The sequence below is a fragment of the Piliocolobus tephrosceles genome, chromosome 16 (genome assembly GCF_002776525.5).
Source record: "Piliocolobus tephrosceles isolate RC106 chromosome 16, ASM277652v3, whole genome shotgun sequence".
Taxonomy (NCBI): Eukaryota; Metazoa; Chordata; class Mammalia; order Primates; family Cercopithecidae; genus Piliocolobus; species Piliocolobus tephrosceles.
In genome coordinates this window covers 34,382,403-34,403,135 of record NC_045449.1, presented here as the reverse complement: position 1 = coordinate 34,403,135, position 20,733 = coordinate 34,382,403, and the positions used below count along the sequence as shown (strand labels likewise).

The 20,733-nt window shown below is 39.8% G+C and overlaps 1 protein-coding gene across 1 annotated transcript in view; it reads left to right on the top strand.

The window, feature by feature from the left end:
• The window catches only part of CLTC (clathrin heavy chain), a 75,963-nt gene that overhangs the window by 15,581 nt on the left and 39,649 nt on the right, over window positions 1-20,733 (top strand). The window contains exons 2-6 of the mRNA XM_023204648.2: window positions 8,303-8,510; window positions 11,413-11,681; window positions 12,263-12,424; window positions 15,229-15,342; window positions 20,480-20,653. Coding sequence (XP_023060416.1) covers window positions 8,303-8,510; window positions 11,413-11,681; window positions 12,263-12,424; window positions 15,229-15,342; window positions 20,480-20,653 — 927 coding nt within the window. The remainder of the gene's footprint in view (window positions 1-8,302; window positions 8,511-11,412; window positions 11,682-12,262; window positions 12,425-15,228; window positions 15,343-20,479; window positions 20,654-20,733) is intronic.

Genomic DNA, 20,733 nt, shown 5'->3' with positions numbered 1-20,733 from the left:
TCTTAATGTATATAGTATTGAATTAAATATATTAATAGGACCATGGCCTCTTTGCTCCTCTTAACAATATTTTCATAGTTTGATCACTAATATATTCTGTTAAGATGCTCATGCAACACCACTAAGTTTCCTGATTCCTTGATGTATTAGGGTTTCCCCATTCTGTGTTTAGGAGCATGTGAACAAAGCAAATTAGCCCAGGTAAGGTTTGAGTATGTAACAGTAGCATGATGCCAAAACCAGTCTGTTTAAGAGCAGTCTATATCGGCTGGGCGAGGTGGCTCATGCCTGCAGTCCCAGCACTTTGGGAGGCTGAGGCAGGCAGATCACCTGAGGTCAGGAGTTTGAGACCAGCCTGACCAACATGGAGAAACCCTGTCTCTCTAAAAATACAAAATTACAAAATTAGCCAGGCACAGTGACGCATGCTTGTAATCCCAACTACTTGGGAGGCTGAGGCAGAATGGCTTGAACCCAGGAGGTGGAGGTTGTTGTGAACTGAGATCGCACCATTGCACTCCAGCCTGGGCAACAAGAGCAAAACTACGAGCAGTCTATGTTATAATACCATAGTCCCAGAACTAGAAGTTCATCAAATAGAGTGCTCTGTACTCCCACACTAAGAGCTTGATGTGTGTTAAATCACCTTAACCTTTCAGGTAGCACCTAGGCATGCTTCTTTGCTCCCTCTCAAGTAAGGATGGATACTTTTTTCCCTTTCCATTTTCCATATTTACAATCAAATGGAGGCCGGGTGCGGTGGCTCAAGCCTGTAATCCCAGCACTTTGGGAGGCCGAGACGGGCGGATCACGAGGTCAGGAGATCGAGACCATCCTGGCTAACACGGTGAAACCCCGTCTCTACTAAAAAAAATACAAAAAACTAGCCGGGCGAGGTGGCAGGCGCCTGTAGTCCCAGCTACTCTAGAGGCTGAGGCAGGAGAATGGCGTAAACCCGGAAGGCGGAGCTTGCAGTGAGCTGAGATCGGGCCACAGCACTCCAGCCTGGGTAACAGAGCAAGGCTCCCTCTCAAAAAAAAAAACAAAAAACAAAATACAATCAAATGGAGTATATTTTCAAAACCAAGACAGGAAAAACAAAGTTTAAACCATTAAAAACTGATGAGCATTCAACATAGATTTCTGAGTCTCATTGCTAATGTGTTTTTTTGCTTGTTTGTTTGTTTGGGAGACAGAGTCTTGCTCTGTCGCCCAGGCTGGAGTGTGGTGGCGCAATCTCGGCTCACTGCAACCTCTGCTTCCCTTGTTACCCAGGCTGGTCTCGAACTGAACTCCAGGCCTCAAGCCATTCTCCTACCTCAACCTCCAAAGCACTGGGATTATAGGTGTGAACCACCATGCCCAGTCTTGTATTTGCTTGTCTTTGTTTGTTTTGCTTAAACATTGTAAGTAAATTCAGGCTATCATATTTTACCTGTAAATACTTCAGCTTGCATCTTTAGAAAATAAGGACATTTTCTTTCTTTTTTTTTTTTGTTTGAGATGGAGTTTCACTCTTGTCATCCAGGCTGGAGTGCAATGGCACAATCTTGGCTTACTGCAGCCTTTGCCTTCTGGGTTCAAGCGATTCTCCTGCCTCAGTCTCCCGAGTAGCTGGGATTACAGGTGCCCACCACCATGCCTGGCTAATTTTTTTTGTTTGTTTTTGTATTTTTAGTAGAGATGGGGTTTCGCCATGTTGGCCAGGCTGGTCTTGAACTCTGGGCATCAGGTAATCCGCCTGCCTCAGCCTCCCAAAGTGCTGGGATTACAGGAATGAGTCACCACATCTTGCCAGGACATTTTCTTATTATATTATTTATAGCGCCCTGATATTTAAGAACAATATCAGAAAACCAGTCCATATTAATATTTTCTCATTGTCCCTAAATGTTGTTTGGTTTAAATCAGAATCCAGCAGAATCCAGGAATGATCATGTTACTTTCAGTTATGTCTCTGAAGTTTCTTCTTCTTTTTTTTTTTTTTTTGAGACGGAGTCTCGCTGTGTCACCCAGGCTGGAGTGCAGTGGTGCAATCTTGGCTCACTGCAAGCTCTGCCTCCCAGGTTCATGCCATTCTCCTGCCTCCACCTCCCGAGTAGCTGGAACTACAGGTGCCCGCCACCACGCCTGGCTAATTTTTTGTATTTTTAGTAGAGACGGGGTTTCACCGTGTTAGCCAGGATGGTCTCGATCTCCTGACCTCATGATCCACCCGTCTCGGCCTTCCAAAGTGCTGGGATTACATGCTTGAGCCACCGCACCCAACCTGAAGTTTCTTTAAAAAAAAAAAAAAAAAAAAAAAAATTTTTTTTTTTTTTTTTTGGCCTGGCACGGTGACTCATGCTTGTAATCCCAGCACTTTGGGAGGCCGAGGCGGGAGGATCCCTTAAGCCCAGGAGTTGGAGACCAGCCTGGGAAACAAAGTGCTACCTTGTCTCTACAAAAAAAAAAAAATTAGCTGGGCATGGTGGCGTATGAGTGGTCCCATCTGTTTGGAAGGCTAATCTGTGATCAGTAGTTAAAAGAAATTCACACCCAGAGCTTCAGCCAACCTATGGACAGCTGAATTAAGCAGCCCAGGAGTTTGAAGCTGCAGTGACACATGGTCGGGCCACTGAATTCCACCCTGGGCCACAGAACAAGACCCTGTATCAGAAAAAAAAGAATTGGAAGTCCTAAAGTGTAATTTTCTTTTCTCCTCACCTCCCCAACAAAAACAAATTAAAAAAAAAAAAAAAAAGCATTTCAAAGTGTCCGAGTCAGTTAAGCAGCCAGAGACCACAAATCTATTATCAGTAGTTAAAAGAAATTCACACCCAGAGTTTCAGCCAACCTATGGACAGCTGAATTAAGCAGATAATAAAATGCAAATACAAAAAAGCTAACCTTGAGCTGGCTTAAAGTACTGTTACGTTGTATATGTTAATAGTTAATATCAGTGAGCTCTGGATTGCTTGATCCCAGGAGTTTAAAGATACAGTGAGCTATGATCACACCACTGCACTCCAGCTTAGGTGACAGAGTGAGACCCTATCTCTTAAAAAAAAACGAAACAAAGGCAGTATCTATTGAGCTGTTAGATGTCAGGCATTGTTCTTTGTATTCACATTAAATCTTCACACCTCTGAGATATATGTCATCTCAGATGTTTCATATGAGGAAACATAAACACAGCCTCTGTTCTCTAGATCAGTAGTCCACAACCTTTTTGGCATCAGGGACCGGTTTTGTGGAAGACAATTTTTCCACTGGTTGGGGGTGGGAGTGGGGTGGGATGGTCTCAGATGAAATTGTTTCACCTCAGATCACCAGGCGTTAGTTAGATTCTCGTAAGGAGTGAGCAACCTAGATCCCTCGCTTGCACAGTTCACAATAGGGTTCGCGTGCCTATGAGAATCTAATGCTGCCGCTGAAATGGCAGGAGGTAGAGCTCAGGCAGTGATGCCTGCTCATTGGCTGCTCACCTCCTGCTGTGTGGCCCAGTTGCTAACAGGCCACGGACAGATACTGGTCCGCAGCCTGTGGTTCGGGACCCCTGCTCTAGATTATGGGGAAGCCAAAGTACTATTTTCTCATTATAAAAACAGAATCCTACCTTTTACTTCCCACCTCCCCCTGTTAATGGAAGTTGGAATGGAGAAGGAAGGAGATGCCAGGGAAAGGAAGCATTTTAAAATCATTTGTAACATGTAACTCCAGGGTACTTCAGAGTTTTAAAGAATAAATAGGGAATAAATTTGTTTAATTACCTTTTTAGATCCAGGTTTAGGTGCCACTTGCAGGCCACAATCTAATCTGGAAACCAAATGAGTTACAAAGTTTGGGTGCTTTTCTATACTTTGTGTCTTGTGCCAGTCCATTGGAAAAGGGCAGAGGAAACACATACTTTCATATGCTACAAGATAGCTCTGAGATGCAAAAGTATCTCTAATTGCTTAGGGAAGAAGGGTATTACTGGAAAGATGGGGTGGGTGACTTTTCGTAGTACAACCTTTTGTGAGATTTTAGTGCTTAACTGTATGCACGTGATAAGTATTCAAAAAAAACAAGCCCCTTTTTTTGACCCTAGTTTACTGACTCCATATTCTTGTAACAGCAAAATTAAAATTCTTTTAAGTTAAAAAAAACTTTATCATAGGAATTTCCAAGCATGTCTTAAAACAGAATATCCCCAGCTTCAACACTAATGGCATTTTGCAGATTGAGAGGATAATAAAATGTAGCTGTAGTTTGGATACTACATGTATCCAGATATACTACATGTATTTCAGATATATCCTCTGAAAATACCTGCAAGTTTATAGAAAATGTTGTGTGTGTCCTTTGACTTTATCCGTGCTTAGTTCCATAGTCTATAATTCAGTTTCTGATTGGGCAAAGTGGTTCATACCTGACACTGGGAGGTCGAGGTGGGAGGATTGCTTGAGCCCAGGAGTTCGAGACCAGCCTGGGTAACATAGGAGAACCTGTCTCTAAAAAAAAAATTAGCCAGGCATAGTGGCGCCTGTAGTCTCAGGTACTGAGGAGGTTGGGGTAGGAAGATCACTTGATCCTGGAGGGTTGAGGCTTTAGTGGTACCACTGCACTCCAGCCTGGGCGACAAGGCGAGACCCTGTCTCAATAAATAAAGAATAAAAATACAGTTTCTGTGGTATAGTTTATATACCATCACACCTTTATAACTGACTGAGAATACTTTATGGTTAGTATGTGCTGTTTTGAAAATAAAACCTGTTTTAAAATGTGTTGCATTTTAAAAGTTTTAATCTATATTGATATTACTAGACATAGTTATATAGTTTGGCAACCCTGTTATATGTTCCTATTGTAAGGGTATACCTAAACCAGCCTGGCAGTTAATGAGAGTGACTTGTCCTGTTATTGTGTGCTTTGGCATATTTATCTTTTGAATATATAACAGGAAAATACGGGAAGAATTGCTGAGTGTTCTAAACATTCTCATTTGCAAGGAACATCAGTAAGGAAAACAATCTTACCTACCTTATTTGAAGAGGTGGAAGGAAATTTAACCTTCTGTTAGCCAATAGGAATAGGTCTGTACTAAAAATACACAAATTAGCTGGGCGTGGTGGTGCACACCTGTAGTCCCAGCTACTCGGGAGGCTGAGGCAGGAGAATTGCTTGAACTGGGGAGGTAGAGGTTGCAGTGAGCCGAGATTGCGCCACTGCATTCCAGACTGGTGACAGAACGAGACTCAGTTTCAAAAAAAAAAAAAAAAAAAACTTGGAACTTTAGAATTATGTTCATGTTTGCTGGTGTTTTAACTCAAACAGGGACATAAATCCTAGGGAAGTAACCCATATCACTGTTTTTCTAATAACTGCATTTGTAGTAGAATAACACTACATTGACTAGTAAAGGTTGAGGGAGAGAGGAAAAGAAGGAATTACAGGTTACAGGATACTTTTCTGTTCTTGTCTAGACTGAGGCTGAGGCGGGTGGACCACAAGGTCGGGAGATCGGGACCATCCTGGCCAAATATGAAACCCCATTTCTACTAAAATACAAAAAATTAGCTGGGCGCATTGGCGTACTCCTGTAGTCCCAGCTACTCGGGAGGCTGAGGCAGGAGAATCACTTGAACCCGGGAGGCGGAGATTGCAGTGAGCTGAGATCGAGCCACTGTACTCCCAGCCTGGCAACAGAGCAAGACTCCATCTCAAAAAAAAAAAAAAAAGTTTGTCACTTGCCTCCTGTTTAATTTTACATTTTTTAAATAAAGGATTTATGTCTATTCCACATGGAGTATTTTGAGTAGCACCAATACATTCCTGAAGGAGATCAAAAATATATATGCATAGCTCTCTTGGTAGCATGTGTTTGAGAAAGTAATATAAGGATTACATAGATTAGGGTTGCAGGCAATTCTGTCCCTTTAAAGCCAGATCTTTTATTTACTTATTTTTTAAAGTTTTTGCAGAGGTGAGGTCTCACTGTGTTGCCCAGGCTAGTCTCAAACTCCTGGGCTCAAGTGATCCGCTCGTCTCAGCCTCCTGAAGTGCTGAGATTATAGGTGTGAACCAAGGTGCCAGGCCAAATCTTTGTTTTTTTCCTACAAGTAAAACACCCTGAGGCTGAAGGTAATTGCTGACTGATGCAACCTGTTTTTCTTACTGCTTTTTTTCTGGGGATCTAACAAGGAATTGGAAACACAAGTTTTTGACTTTCCTTTTTCCTCCTCTTTATTTTCTGATAGTGTTTTCTTAAAGTCATCTTCTACCTGCCTCTGAAGTTGAGTAGTAGGAAGGAATCTGTTAGAATCATTTGGGGTTCAGTTAGTAGTGTCTGTGGTTTACTTTCTTTCGTGGTTTTGAATTTAATTTCACTATTTGACTAACACTATTTTTACCCCGACTTCCTCAAACACTGTGGGACTTAAACTGTGACAGGTGAAACTCAGTGCCTTAGGTGAAGGCTTGGTAGAGACTTAGAAACAATAGAATTCTTACAGGGTAGCTTAGGATTCTTACAGGATAACTTAATTGCTTTTAGGTATATAGCTTTATGAACTTTATGAGCCCACTGGAATATTTTTTTCAATTATTGGAAAGGCTGATTATCAATTAAACTTAACGAGTCTAATGACCCTCTACTCAGAAAAATAGATGTGAGATCCTGTCTCAAAAGAAAAGTTAAAGTCAGGAAGAAGTTAAGATTAATGGTTTATAAGCTTTTACTATAAGTAAATATAAGTTACATACTTTAAAGCTAGTGCATTTGCCTTGCATTACAGCATATACTTGAGCTTGTAAAGCAGGTTAATCTTCTACTTTATTACGACGTTTGTATTAATGGTTAGACAGTTGTTTGACTCCTTGCCCCTGTATTCAGTAACGGAGTTACTGTAACTACACTTTATAACTGAGTTATAACATTTATAACTCAATACCAGCAGTAATTGAGATAGAAGAGTGAAGAGAAAGCAAAATGTAGCCTTGTAGTCTTATATCTTATTCAGAGCCTGGCCTGGTTATGTTTAAGCACTATTAGCAGAAGAGTTTGACAAAAGAATTTAAATAAAATACAGTTAACTTGGCTGGTTTAGTCTATAAAATAGTGACAGTGGTGGTGTCTGTGGAGGGAAACTGTATTGCTAGAGGACAAGGGTGACAGAAAGACTTGATTTTTTTTTTCCCATGCTTTTTCTTTTCTGGTGTGTGTGTGCATTTTGTACCATGTGAATTTATTATATTATCCTTGGAGGAAAGGGGGATAAAACTAGTCTGGCCAAGGTTAATAAAATAAAGCCTCCATTGTAGCTTCTTTTAGTAGGACTTAATCTGTTACACCATAGTTAGTCACCCAGAGTATTAATAACCCACTCTGGTAGAGATTTCCTCCTAGTAACTAGTGACTTTTGTTCTTACATGCTTAATTGTTTTGCAAAGACCTACCGTCTTTAGAGTCTCTATATTTGTTTAGCAGATACTTTAGTATTTTCTGAGTACACAAAGCAAATCTAATTACATTATTTTCCTTGTTAAAATCCTTAAGTAGCTCCCTTTGCCTGTAGAATAAACTCAGGATTCTTACTGAGGTATGTTTAGCTTGTCAGTCTGGCCCTTGCTCATCTCTCTAACCTAAATTCTGTACTCCCTCAAGCCGATAGTGTTAGTTAGAAAAGTACTTGTAGTTCCCTTAGCCAACCACACTTTTACATCTCTGTGCTTTACCACACGCTCTTGCTATTGAGAATTATCTCACCTGCCTCCTTTGAACACATTGCTTTAGCTAGGTAGCCTTTGACAAGATCCCTCTTACATATCTTTGTTTTGGCACTTTTTGCACAGAATTAGAACTTGTTTGCTCTTGCTATTCAAGTTCCTTTATTTAGATCAAGAACTCTGTGACATTTTAAATCATTTTATACTTGTAACTTAATTTTTCAGATTCTTGAAGCGTGAACAAATAACAGCTACATGTTAAGTGGGGTAAGAGAGGACTGGTCCAATAGTTCCAAGGTCTTAAAATAAATCAAGAAACTCAATTACCTCAGATCGCTTGAACCATGAATGCTACCTTGCAGATATTGCTCTGTCCTTTAACTTCATCTGTGTTTGTTCTACCTCTTATTTGAAACAGTTGAATGCCATGTTTGTTGGAAGAAGAGAAGGTCCAATACTTGGCTATTAATAGTCTCACTTCAATTAATATAATGTAGATGTTATTGTGACCTTGAAGCATTAATGTTAAGTGAGGATTTGTGTTGATGAGTATATGTGAATGTCAAGTCTTTGGAATCCACTTGGTAACATGGTTTATTATTATATTTTCTAGCTCCAGAACCTGGGTATCAACCCAGCAAACATTGGCTTCAGTACCCTGACTATGGAGTCTGACAAATTCATCTGCATTAGAGAAAAAGTAGGAGAGCAGGCCCAGGTGGTAATCATTGATATGAATGACCCAAGTAATCCAATTCGAAGACCAATTTCAGCAGACAGCGCCATCATGAATCCAGCTAGCAAAGTAATTGCACTGAAAGGTATAAAAAATTGTCGGTTTTTCTTAAAACTCTTCCTATTTGTTTTTTTGTTTGTTTGTTTTTTGGTTTTTTTGAGACGGAGTTTTACTCTTGTCGCCCAGGCTGGAGTGCAATGGCGCGATCTTGGCTCACTGCAACCTCCGCCTCCCAGGTTCACGTGATTCTCTTGCCTCAGCCTCCCGAGTAGCTGAAATTACAGATGCCTGCCACCACCCCTGGCTAGTTTTTTTGTATTTTTAGTAGAGATGAGGTTTCACTATTTTGGCCAGGCGAGTCTCAAACTCCTGACCTCATGATCTGCCTGCCTCGGCCTCCCAGAGTGCTGAGATTACAGGCGTGAGCCACCGCGCCCAGCCAACTCTTCCTATGTATTTATGCAAGTCCAATAACTAGAGTTTACCTTTTTAAGTATATTGATTAAATTTGGTTAAAGAAAATTGATTTGCTGATACCGAACTTGATTTAAACCACTTTAATGACTTTTACTTGGAATGTATCTGTGGAATATCTTAACATAGATCTACTTAGAATAATTTTAAGTTTTAGAATAAATGCATTTATATTTTGTATCTGGTATAAGACTGTGCTAAACATATCTCTCTACAGAGGAAACAAATTAGTGATTCATATTCTGGAATAGAACATACTTTACTAATATTAGCACCTAAACATTGCAGAATTTTGTATGATAATAAACTTGCCTTTGATTCTGTGCTTTTTTTTATACTTCAGGCTTGTGTTTCACTTAGATTATTGGGTTCTAGAAAGGGCTTGAATTTACAGTAATTGTTTAAAGTGTGTTTGTATTTAGGTGAATATTAAAGCTCTTGAGTGAAGGGTATTTGAGTTTATTCAGACTAACTTTTTAATTGCCCCAACAAGGGAACTGTGCAGTTTAGAATAAACAGAGTTCAAAGACTCTTAGACTGTCAGGGAGCCTGTATTCCTTTGAACTTTAGAATGAGACTAATTGACCCATTAAAACAGATGTTTTTAAGAGGGCTCGGTGAAAAACTGACTCTTAAAAAGGCATTCGATTGCCTATTTTTTGCTTTGTTTTTCATTTTGATAGAAGGAAGAAAAGTTCAAGTTCCCAGTAATTTCTTGATAAATTTGTGAGTTGTTAGAGATGCTGAACTTTGACTTTGCTTTACATGATTTAAACTTTGTATGTAGTAATAATACTAGTTGGAGAGTAAATAGGGTTGAGTAGGACTAGCATATTAAAACACATAAGTCATTATCACGTATCTAAGATAGAAGCTCATCTCATCTCGAGGAAAAATCGTCCAGCTTTCACATAGGACCAGATGTTTTGTGACAGTAAGTGTTTTACTTCTGTTACTTCTATTTAGGGTATTAAGCTTCCTTCAGACTCTTTAAAGAATTTAAATTCAGGTCCCTAGCAATTCCCATACCTCTCTATTAAAAGGCCATAATTTTAATTTTGCCAAAATTATTTTCTATTTTTAATGTTATTGTTATCTTATCACATTTCTTAACGCTTTCTTATGTGTGCAGATGGTGAGTTATCCTAAATTAGATTGTGTTAGTTATTGTCCTGTTCTATGAAAAGAATACATTGAAAATATTTTCGGAGCATTGTACAACAGCATCATATATTTGTCCCTATATGTCTGCACTATGGAGTCAAGCTATCATCTCTCGTCCCCCTCCCCAAACCACTCTACTTATATATATACTCCAATCCCGAATAATCTGAGGATTGAGGAAGGCAGCAAAGGAAAGTTAGTCCAAAATCCTGCTTCCCTCTGAAGCCAGTTTTGAACCTCTTGGCTTCTTTTTATAAACAGGACTGTAACTCTCACAATTTTTCAAGTCTGGTTGTGGTTTACATACTGTGTGGGATGGGAATAACATTCTTCATTTTATGAAAGAAATTTTTGCACATGTAGTAAGGAGGGTTGTAGTACAAAGCTGTATGTTTTGCCCCCCTTCTGTGTCGCCCCAGCACCTGAATCTTAAAATTTTGGTCCTTCAGGAGCCAGATTCTCTGTGTCTCAGGAATGGTGTTTTTCTTAGTCTTTAAAGACTAATCATGATAGCCTAGTGATAGTTGTGGACTTTGGCCTCTATTAATTTATACCAAATCACATTTGAACTGTTGGATTTCAAATTACAAGTACAAGCCTTTGCATCTGACTTGGTGACTCTTAACACTCAAGGCAAATTTCATCCTTTTTTTTAACTAAATGCTTGCTTTCTTAGTTGGATGAAGCTCGAACTTTGTTCTTACCTCCAGTATATTAACAGCATCTGAAACTATCCTCTTCCTTTGTCTCCCTCTCCTTTCCTCCAGCACCTCTACCTTCCCTTTGTTATCTTAAGCCAGTTAAATATAGCATGCACTTCTCTTATGTGCTAGTGGCAACAAGGCAGAATTGAAGCAGATCCTCTTTGTAAAAAGCAGTTTCCACAAGATTTATTTGGATGAGAGATGACTGCTTTTAAAAAAGTACATTTTCTTTCCCCCACGTGTTTGTTATCAGAGTTGCTTTGTCTTGTGTCCATGCAACTAAGTTTATGTGTAAAGTAAACATACTTAATTACAAGTATGAAGGTGACAGCTTTGTTTTCAATTATTGTTAAGAAAACTATTCATTAGACTTACTTTAAGTTGGGATTTAGAATTCCATGGAAGTCATACTATCTGTTTAAAGTGTGTTTATTAGAGGTAATATAGTTTTTGCTTAAAATGTAGACGTAGATTGCTTAATCTTAGCTGTTACCTCTTTAATGGTTGCTGCTGTATTGATGCAACTCTTGTAGTTATTAGTCTCATAATAGAACTATTTTTGTTAAGTTACAGGGCTAGTCTAGGTAGGTATTCATTCTAAACTTTACACTTTTAATGATTTATAATTCTTGATTTTGTTTTTAGCTGGGAAAACTCTTCAGATTTTTAACATTGAAATGAAAAGTAAAATGAAGGCTCATACTATGACTGATGATGTCACCTTTTGGAAATGGATCTCTTTGAATACGGTTGCTCTTGTTACGGATAATGCAGTTTATCACTGGAGTATGGAAGGAGAGTCTCAGCCAGTGAAAATGTTTGATCGCCATTCTAGCCTTGCAGGGTGCCAGATTATCAATTACCGTACAGATGCAAAACAAAAGTGGTTACTTCTAACTGGTATATCTGCACAGGTAACATTTTAACTAGTTTTTTTATAAAGAAGAGGTTTAGAAAACTGTGGTGCCTAGAATGCAGTTTTATTTTGAGATTAGGTCTTTCTATACTCAATCCTGTTGAATTTCACTTATTTTGGAAGACTTTTTTTTCCCTCCTTCCCACCCCTTCTCTTCTCCTTCCTCCCTCCTTCCCTCCTTTCTTCCTTCCTCGCTCCCTTGCTATACTGACATATAATTTCAGAATGCTCTTATCAAGCGTTTTGAGCTCTTCTGTGGAGATTGAGTAGAAATTGAGTTTCTGTAAGAATGATTTGGGATTTATTATGGAGTATTTACTGCAAAATGAATGCTTCTATACCTTTTTGTTTAAGATGTATATGAGGCACATTTTAAACATTAATGTTAAGCTTTAACAAGATAATGTTTGGGGCTGATTTTAAGTTAAGAAGTATCAAATCTACATTGAGAGATGAAGTAACAAATAATTATAAATCCTGCTAAAGATGACAAAGCATTCTAATTATTTCATTACTTGATGAATCTGAGAGTTTTTGGTTTATGGGTCTCCAAACATTATTCTCTTTGATCCTTTATAGCAAAATCGTGTGGTGGGAGCTATGCAGCTATATTCTGTAGATAGGAAAGTGTCTCAGCCCATTGAAGGACATGCAGCTAGCTTCGCACAGTTTAAGATGGAAGGAAATGCAGAAGAATCAACGTTATTTTGTTTTGCAGTACGGGGCCAAGCTGGAGGAAAGGTAAGTTTTGACTTTGGTAATTATTTTAATGAGAACTTGCATTTGGCTTTCTGCCACGAATTAGTCATCTAATTTCAAAATAGCCTTCTCCTTTCCTAAGTAATTTATTTTTAGTATTCACATTTGTGGTGACTTAATTTGTTCAAATTTTGCATCTAGTGATACTTGTCTAAAATGAATAATGTTCTTTCACAACTCGTTCTATTGGCTGTTTATATTCTTTATTTTGATTGTCAAAGTGCACATTTCTATGCTGTACATCTAGAGAGTTTGATTTAGTAGGTGGTGCCCATAGTGTTTTTTTGTTTATTTTTTGCTTTTTGAGACAGGGTGTCACTGTTGCCTAGGCTGGAGTGCAGTGGCACAGTCATGGGCTCACTGCAGCCTCGACCTTCTGGGCTCAAGTGATCCCTCTCTCTCAGCCTCCTGAGTAGCTGGGACTACAGGCACGTGCCACCATGCCTGGCTAAATTTGGTGTTTTTGTAGAGACAGGGTCTCACTATATTGCCCAGGCTGGTCTCAAACCTCTGGGTCCAAGTGATCCTCCCGCCTTGGTCTCCCAGTATAATCTGCATTTTAAATACCCTATATGGCTTGATATAGAGGTAATGTAGACTAGTTGAATAACATTGCCATAAGTTAGTGGTTTTCAGCGGTGGCTACACATTGGAATCACCTGGACAAATTGTAGTACTTTGTGTATTAGACTTAGTTGCAGGTAATAGAAACAAGGTCTGGTTGATTGGAGCAATGGTCTGTTTAGTGAAGGATATTGGATAGTTTACTACAGCTAGGGAGGCTGTAAAACCAAGACTGGGAAATGAGGAGAAATAATGGAAAATGAGCAGTGGTCGGGGTCTCAGCCAACAACTATTCCATAGAACTCTGAGGACACTTCTGGATCCATGATTGCATTGCTGGATGCTTGGAAATTCGATTTGACTGCTATTTCCACTACCAGAGTAGAATCTCTGAAATCCTAATACCTTTGTGTTCCTAGCTCCCTGTTTGAAGTCCAGTTATAGGCAAGATCAGATGCCCACATCTTACGTCTGAGAGGTTTGGAAATAATTATTTGGTGTTTGGTGCTCCTAAAACAGAAGGCTGGTTCTACCACCAACAAAACTTGTAAAGAGTATCTTCCTTCCTGTTGTCCCATCAGGAAGAGGGTTTAGATTCTAGGCAGACCAAAAAATTTGAACTTCACCTTTGTTAGGACTTGTGTCTCTTTTTCTTGGTAAGTAAGCAGTTTTTAAAAATTGAGATAGAGATTGCTTAAAATATGATCATCTGTAGCCTGTCAGGAGAGAGGAAATAGTAAGTAATGAGATACAATTCTGCTTAAAATTTCACATAGCCCCTGAATTGAGGAATGATGCTGCTAACACCTCAATGTGACAAGGGTAGAAAGCACTGATATTTAGATCTGAATTGATGGAATTTAAACAGAAAAAAACACATAGTTTTAGAAATTAGATATTATCCTTAAAACATAAGGCCAAGATATTTATTGAAAAGTTCTACTAGAAAAAAGTTTCAATGTCATTTTGAACAGTATCTGGAAACTTGTTTATAGGTTATTGAGCCTGTTATTTATTACGTGGTGCTATCCTGTCTGCCACGGCTTTTGAAGGAAGATATCAATTTTTTTCAGTGTGGCTAGTCATCCTAATGAAGGATGATGAGACCCTATCACATTGATATGGTATGTGTCTTGGAAACTGAATTATTTTTTGTCTCAGTTCATTTCTGACATGACTAAGGAAAATATATAGTACTTTTTCATTGAGATTATTTACTTTTCTCTTGCCTGGCTTACGTGCAGCATTGGATATTTTAAACCAAAATGTTCTCATTTAGTTTATGGGATGTTTGTGATTAGAGAGACAACTCAAATTAGGTACATACATTCCTTCTGTTTTAGTGTATATCTATAGGTAGAGAAGAATTAAACAACTTATGTTTCTATTTGGAAATACTAAATTAAAATTGAAAGCTAGGAGAAAAATACCTTTGTAGGTAATGTATTGCCCTTCTATACCATTTATTTCAGGTAGATTATTTGAGGTATGATTATTTCAGATATTCAGCTGACATTTTTTTTTTTGAGATGGAGTCTCGTTGTGTTGCCCAGGTTGGGTGCAGTAGCACAATCCCGGCTTCCTGCAACCTCCGCCTCCCGGGTTCAAGCGATTCTCCTGCCTCAGCCTCCCGAGTATCAGCTGACTTTAAAAAATGTATTTATCTTAAAATAATACAGATTTATAGGAAGCTGCAAAGACAGTACAGAGCAGTAGCCTGTGTTCTTTATCCCCTTTCTCCCAATGGCTACATCTTACACAGCTGTAGTACAGTAGAAAAACCAGGAAATTGACGTTGGTACAATTGTATGATTCTGTGTCATTTTTTCATGAGTAGATAACTATTTTATCACCACAGTGATTTCCCTTATGACTGTAGAGGCCCACCCACTCCCGCTCTCTCACACCCTCCCTAGCTCCTGGCAACCACTAATTTATTCTCCATCTCTATAATGTTGTCACTTTAGGAATGTTACATAAATGGAATCATACAGTATGTGACCTTTTAAGATTGGCTTCTTTTTTTTCACTCACCATAATGTTCATGAAAGTTTGTTCCTTTTTATTACCAAGTATTCCATGGTATAGATGTAACCAAAACCATTTAACATTGATCTTCTGTAGAACATGTTGGTTGTTTCCATTTGGGGGCTACAAATAAAGCTTCTATGATCAACTGCTAATGTGTAGGTTTATATACATTTTGATTTTCTTTTGAACAGTTACATATTATTGAAGTTGGCACACCGCCTACAGGGAACCAGCCCTTTCCAAAGAAGGCAGTGGATGTTTTCTTTCCTCCAGAAGCACAAAATGATTTTCCTGTTGCAATGCAGGTATTTTAAGCAAAATAGATGACTTTTTGAAAATCTCTCTTCTTAAAAGAAATTAACCCAAAGACTATTCATGGTAGATATAATTTAAGTGATGCTTAAAAGAATACTCTTATAAAGTTTATTAGTGAAGCTTTGTAAAATAATACCTTGGCCTTTCATGTACAGGCCTACCTTGGGCATATTATGAGGTTTGGTTCCAGACCACCACAATAAATTAAATACCACAACAAAGTGCGCCATAAGAATTATTTGGTTTCCCAGTGCAGATCAAAGTTACACTTACACTATGCTATAGTCTACTGTAAAGTGTGAAATAGCATTGTCTAGAAAAACCGTATACATACTGTAATTTAAAAATACTTTATTGCTAAAAAATGTTAATGATTATTTGAGCCTTTAGTGAGTTTTAATCTTTTTGCTTGTGGAAAGTCTTGTCTCAGTGTCAATGACTGCTGAATAGTCAGAGTGGTTGAGGTGGCTGTGGCAGTTTCTTAAAATAAGACAGCAAAGAAGTTTGCTGCATCAGTTGACTCTTTCACAAAAGATTTCTCTATGCAATGCTGTTTCATAGCATTTTACCCACAGTAGATCTTCTTTCAAAATTGGAGTCGGTTCTTTCAAACCCTGCCAGTGCTTTACTAGCTAAGTTTCTGTAATAATCTAAATCCTTTGTTGTCACTCAGCAATGTTCACAGCACCTTCACCAGCAGTAGATTTTATCTCAAGAAACCACTTTTCTTTGCTCATCCTTAAGAAACAGCTCCTTCACTAGGAGATACAGTAATTGGATCACATTTTTAGGCTCTATTTCTAATTCTGGTTTTCTTGCTATTTCTACCACATCTGCCCGTATTTGCTCCACTGAAGTCTTGAACCCCTCAATCATCCATGAAGGTTGGAATCAGCCTCTTCCAAACTCCTTTTAATGTTGATATTTTGACTTCCTCCCATGAATCGTGAATGTTGTTAATGACATCTAGAATGATGAATTCTTTCCAGATTCACCATTACTTAAATGTACTGTGGTGAATCCTTTCCAGATTCACTTAAATTTACTTTGCCCAGATCCATCAGACGAATCACTATCCAGGGCAGCTGTGGTCTTATGAAATATATTTCTTTCTTTGTTTGTTTGTTTGAGACGGAGTCTGGCTCTGTCGCCCGGGCTGGAGTGCAGTGGCCAGATCTCAGCTCACTGCAAGCTCCACCTCCCGGGTTTACGCCATTCTCCTGCCTCAGCCTCCCGAGTGGCTGGGACTACAGGCGCCCACCACCTCGCCCGGCTAGTTTTCTGTATTTTTTAGTAGAGACGGGGTTTCACCGTGTTAGCCAGGATGGTCTCGATCTCCTGACCTCGTGATCCGCCCGCCTCGGCCTCCCAAAGTGCTGGGATTACAGGCTTGAGCCACCACGCCCAGCCTGAAATATATTTCTTAAATAAGAAGACTTGTAAGTCAAAATTGCTTCTTTGATGCATAGGCTTCAGAATGGATGCTGTCTTAGCAGACATGTAAGCAATATTAATCTCCTTGTATATTTCCATCAGAGCTCTTGGATGACTTTGTGCATTGTCGATGAGCAGTAATATTTTGAAAGGAATCTTTTTTTTTCTGAGCAGTAGGTCTCAACAGTAGGCATAAAATATTTAGTAAACCATGCTGTAAACAGATGTGCTGTCATCAGGGCTTTGCTGCTCCATTTCTATAGGATAAGCAAAGTAGATTTAGCATAATTCTTGAAGGTCCTAGGATTTTTGGAATAGCAGATGAGCACTGGCTTCAACTTAAAGTCACCAGCGTCATTAGTTCCTAATAAGAGAGTCAGCCTGTCCATTAAAGCCAGGCATTGACTTCCCTGTAGAGAAAATCTGTTGTTTAGTGTGACCACCTTCAATGATCTTTGCTAGATCTTCCATATACCTTGCTGCAGCTTCTACATCAGTACTTGGTTTTCACCTTACACTTTTATATTGTACAGATAGTTTATTTGCTTAAACCTCACGAATCAACTTCTGCTACCTTCATATTTTTCTTCTGTTGTTTTCTCACCTCTCTGAGCCTTCACAGAATTGAGGAGAGTTAGGGCCTAACACTAGATTAGGCTTTGGCTTAAGAGAATGCTGTAGCTGGTTTGATCTCTTTTTTTTTTTTTTTTTTTGAGACGGAGTCTCATTCTGTCGCCCAGGCTGGAGTGCAGTGGCAGGATCTCACCTCACTGCAAGCTCCACCTCCCGGGTTCATGCCATTCTCCTGCCTCAGCCTCATGAGTAGCTGGGACTACAGGCACCCACCACCACGCTCGGCTAATTTTTTTGTATTTTTTTAAAATACAAAATACGGGGTTTCACTGTGTTAGCCAGGATGGTGTCGATCTCCTGACCTCGTGATCCGCCTGCCCCAGCCTCCCAAAGTGCTGGGATTACAGGCTCAGCCTCCCAAAGTGCTGGGATTGAGCCACCACGCCTGGCCGATCTTTTTTTGCTTCCTTTCCCTTTCCCTTCCTTTCCTTCTCTTTTTTTGTTTTTCTTTTTCTTTTTTTTTTTGAGACGGAGTCTCACCCTGTTGTTGCCCAGGCTGGAGTGCAGTGGCGCGATCTCAGCTCACTGCAAGCTCCGCCTCCCGGGTGCATGCCATTCTCCTGCCTCAGCTTCCCGAGTAGCTGGGACTACAGGCGCCCGCCACTATGCCCGGCTAATTTTTTGTATTTTTTGTAGAGACAGGGTTTCACCATGTTAGCCAGGATGGTCTTGATCTCCTGACCTTGTGATCCACCCACCTTGGCCTCCCAAAGTGCTGGGATTACAGGCATGAGCCACTGCGCCAGGCCTCCTCCCCCTCTCTCCCACTCTCCACCTCTCCCCCTCCCTCTCCCTCTTTAAAGAGACAGGGTCTCCCTCTGTTGCCCCGGCTGGAATGCAGTTGGTGTGATCATAGCTCACTGCAGCCTTGAACTTGAACTCCTGGGCTCAATTGATCCTCCTGCCTCAGCCTCCAGAGTAGCTAAGAGTAGGTAGGACTACAGGTACATACCACTACACCTGGCTATTTAAAAAGTATTTTAGAGACAATGTCTCACTGTGTTGCCCCGGCTGGTCTTTTTTTTTTTTTTTTTTTTTTTTTTTGAGACTGAGTCTCTCTATTGCCCAGACTGGAGTGCAGTGGCGCAGTCTCAGCTCACTGCAATCTCTGCCTCCTGGATTCAAGCAATTCTCATGCCTCAGCCTCCCGAGTAGCTGAGATTACAGGCACCTGCCACCACACCTGCCTAATTTTTGTATTTTTAGTAGAGTCTGGGTTTTGCCATGTTGATCAGGTTGGTCTCGAACTCCTGACCTCAAGTGATCTGCCCACCTCGGCCTCCCACAGTGCTGGGATCACAGGCATAAGCCACCATGCCTGGCCCAGGCTGGTCTTAAACTCCTGACCTTATGTGATCCTTGTGCTTCAGCCTCCTGTGTAGCTGGGACTACAGACACATACCACTGCACCTGGCTAGTATATAACATTTTTATTTGTATTTTTGTTTGAGACAGGGTCTCACTCTGTCACCCAGGTTGGAGTGCAATGGCACGATCTCATGCACCACTACACCTGGGTAATTTTTTTGTATTTTTAGTAGAGTCAGGTCTTCACCATATTGGTCAGGCTGGTCTCAAACTCCTCACCTCAAGTGATCCACCCACCTCGGCCTCCCAAAGTGCTGAGATTAAAGGCATGAGCCACTGCACCCAGCTGTGTATAACATTTTTCTTTTAGAGACGGAGTCTCACTCTGTCGCCCAGACTAGAGTGCAGTGGCACCATCTCGGCTCACTGCAACCTCCACCTCCAGGGTCAAGCAATTCTCCTGTCTCACCCTCCCCAGTAGCTGGGACTACAGGTGCATGCTGCCATGCCTGGCTAATTTCTTTTGTATTTTAGTAGAGACGGAATTTCACTGTGTTGCCCAGGCTGGTCTCAAACTCCTGAGCTCAGGCAATCCACCCACCTTGGCCTCCCAAAGTGCTAGGATTACAGGCATGAGCCACTTCACCCGTCCTATAACATTTTAAAAGAGAAAAAAACTGCTCATTTATATAGTTACATAAATTCACAAGTAGAATCGTTTTATTTCTCTGTGACGTGCAAAACATTACCTCCATGTGGCAAGTACCTAGAGTTTGACTTTGTCTGTGGTCGTTTTCTTAGATGTGAGAAAATGAGACTGGGATTACATTTGTAAGCCACTGCACTAGTGCGCTTTCTCCATATCAGCAAGAAAAGCTGTTAGGTTTTGTTATCATTCATGTGTTCACTGGAGTAGCACTTTTAATTTCCTTCAAGAACTTTTGCTTTGTATTCACAACTTGGCTGGGTCAAAAAGCCCACCATTCAGCCTATCTTGGCTTTAGACGTGTCTTTCTCACTGAACTTAAAATTACTTCTAGCTTTTGATTTAAAATGAGAGGTAGAACATGTAGAGGCAATTGTAGGGTTATTAATTGGCCTAATTTCATTATTGTTGTGTCTCGGAATAGGGAGGCCCAAGGAAAGAGAAAGAAATGGGAGAACAGCTGGTTGCTGGAGCAGTCAGAACACACACAATATTTATCGGTTAAGTTTGCTGTCTTATGTGGGTGCGATTCATCACACCCTAAAATAATTACAATAGTAACATCAAAGATCACTGGTCACAGATCAACATAACAGATATAATAATGAAAAGGTTTGAAATATTGTGAGAATTAATGAAAACGTGACACAGAGACACCGAAGAGAGCACATGCCGTTGGAAAATAGTGCCCATAGGCTTGCTCGATGCAGGGTTGCCATAAACCTTCCATTCGTAAAGATTCATCTGCATTGCAAAGTGCGGTAAAATGAGGTATGCCTGTAATACGTAAACTGTGCTATCCTAAGTTTTGAATTGTCTTTCCTTTTATCGGTTTCATTCATTTTCTTGTGTTATATAAGAGCTTGGGAGATCCATATTTAAATGTGCTATAAAAATGAAGGAAACTTTAAATATTAGCTTATAATTTTTCAAATAACCCTCTTGTTCTAGAATTTTACCATCTCTAAGATGGAATTAGACTGAATGTTTTTATTTTCTGTTTATAGACTCATTATTTCACTAAAGTGTTGATTTTCTTTCTATAGATCAGTGAAAAGCATGATGTGGTATTCTTGATAACCAAGTATGGTTATATCCACCTCTATGATCTTGAGACTGGTACCTGCATCTACATGAACAGAATCAGTGGAGAAACGATTTTTGTTACTGCACCTCATGAAGCCACAGCTGGAATAATTGGAGTAAACAGAAAGGGACAAGTAAGGAAACCTTGAAACTTAAGCAATAAAATAAGATAACCTGATGAGTTGGGAACAATCCTGTACTTTTGAGAAATTAC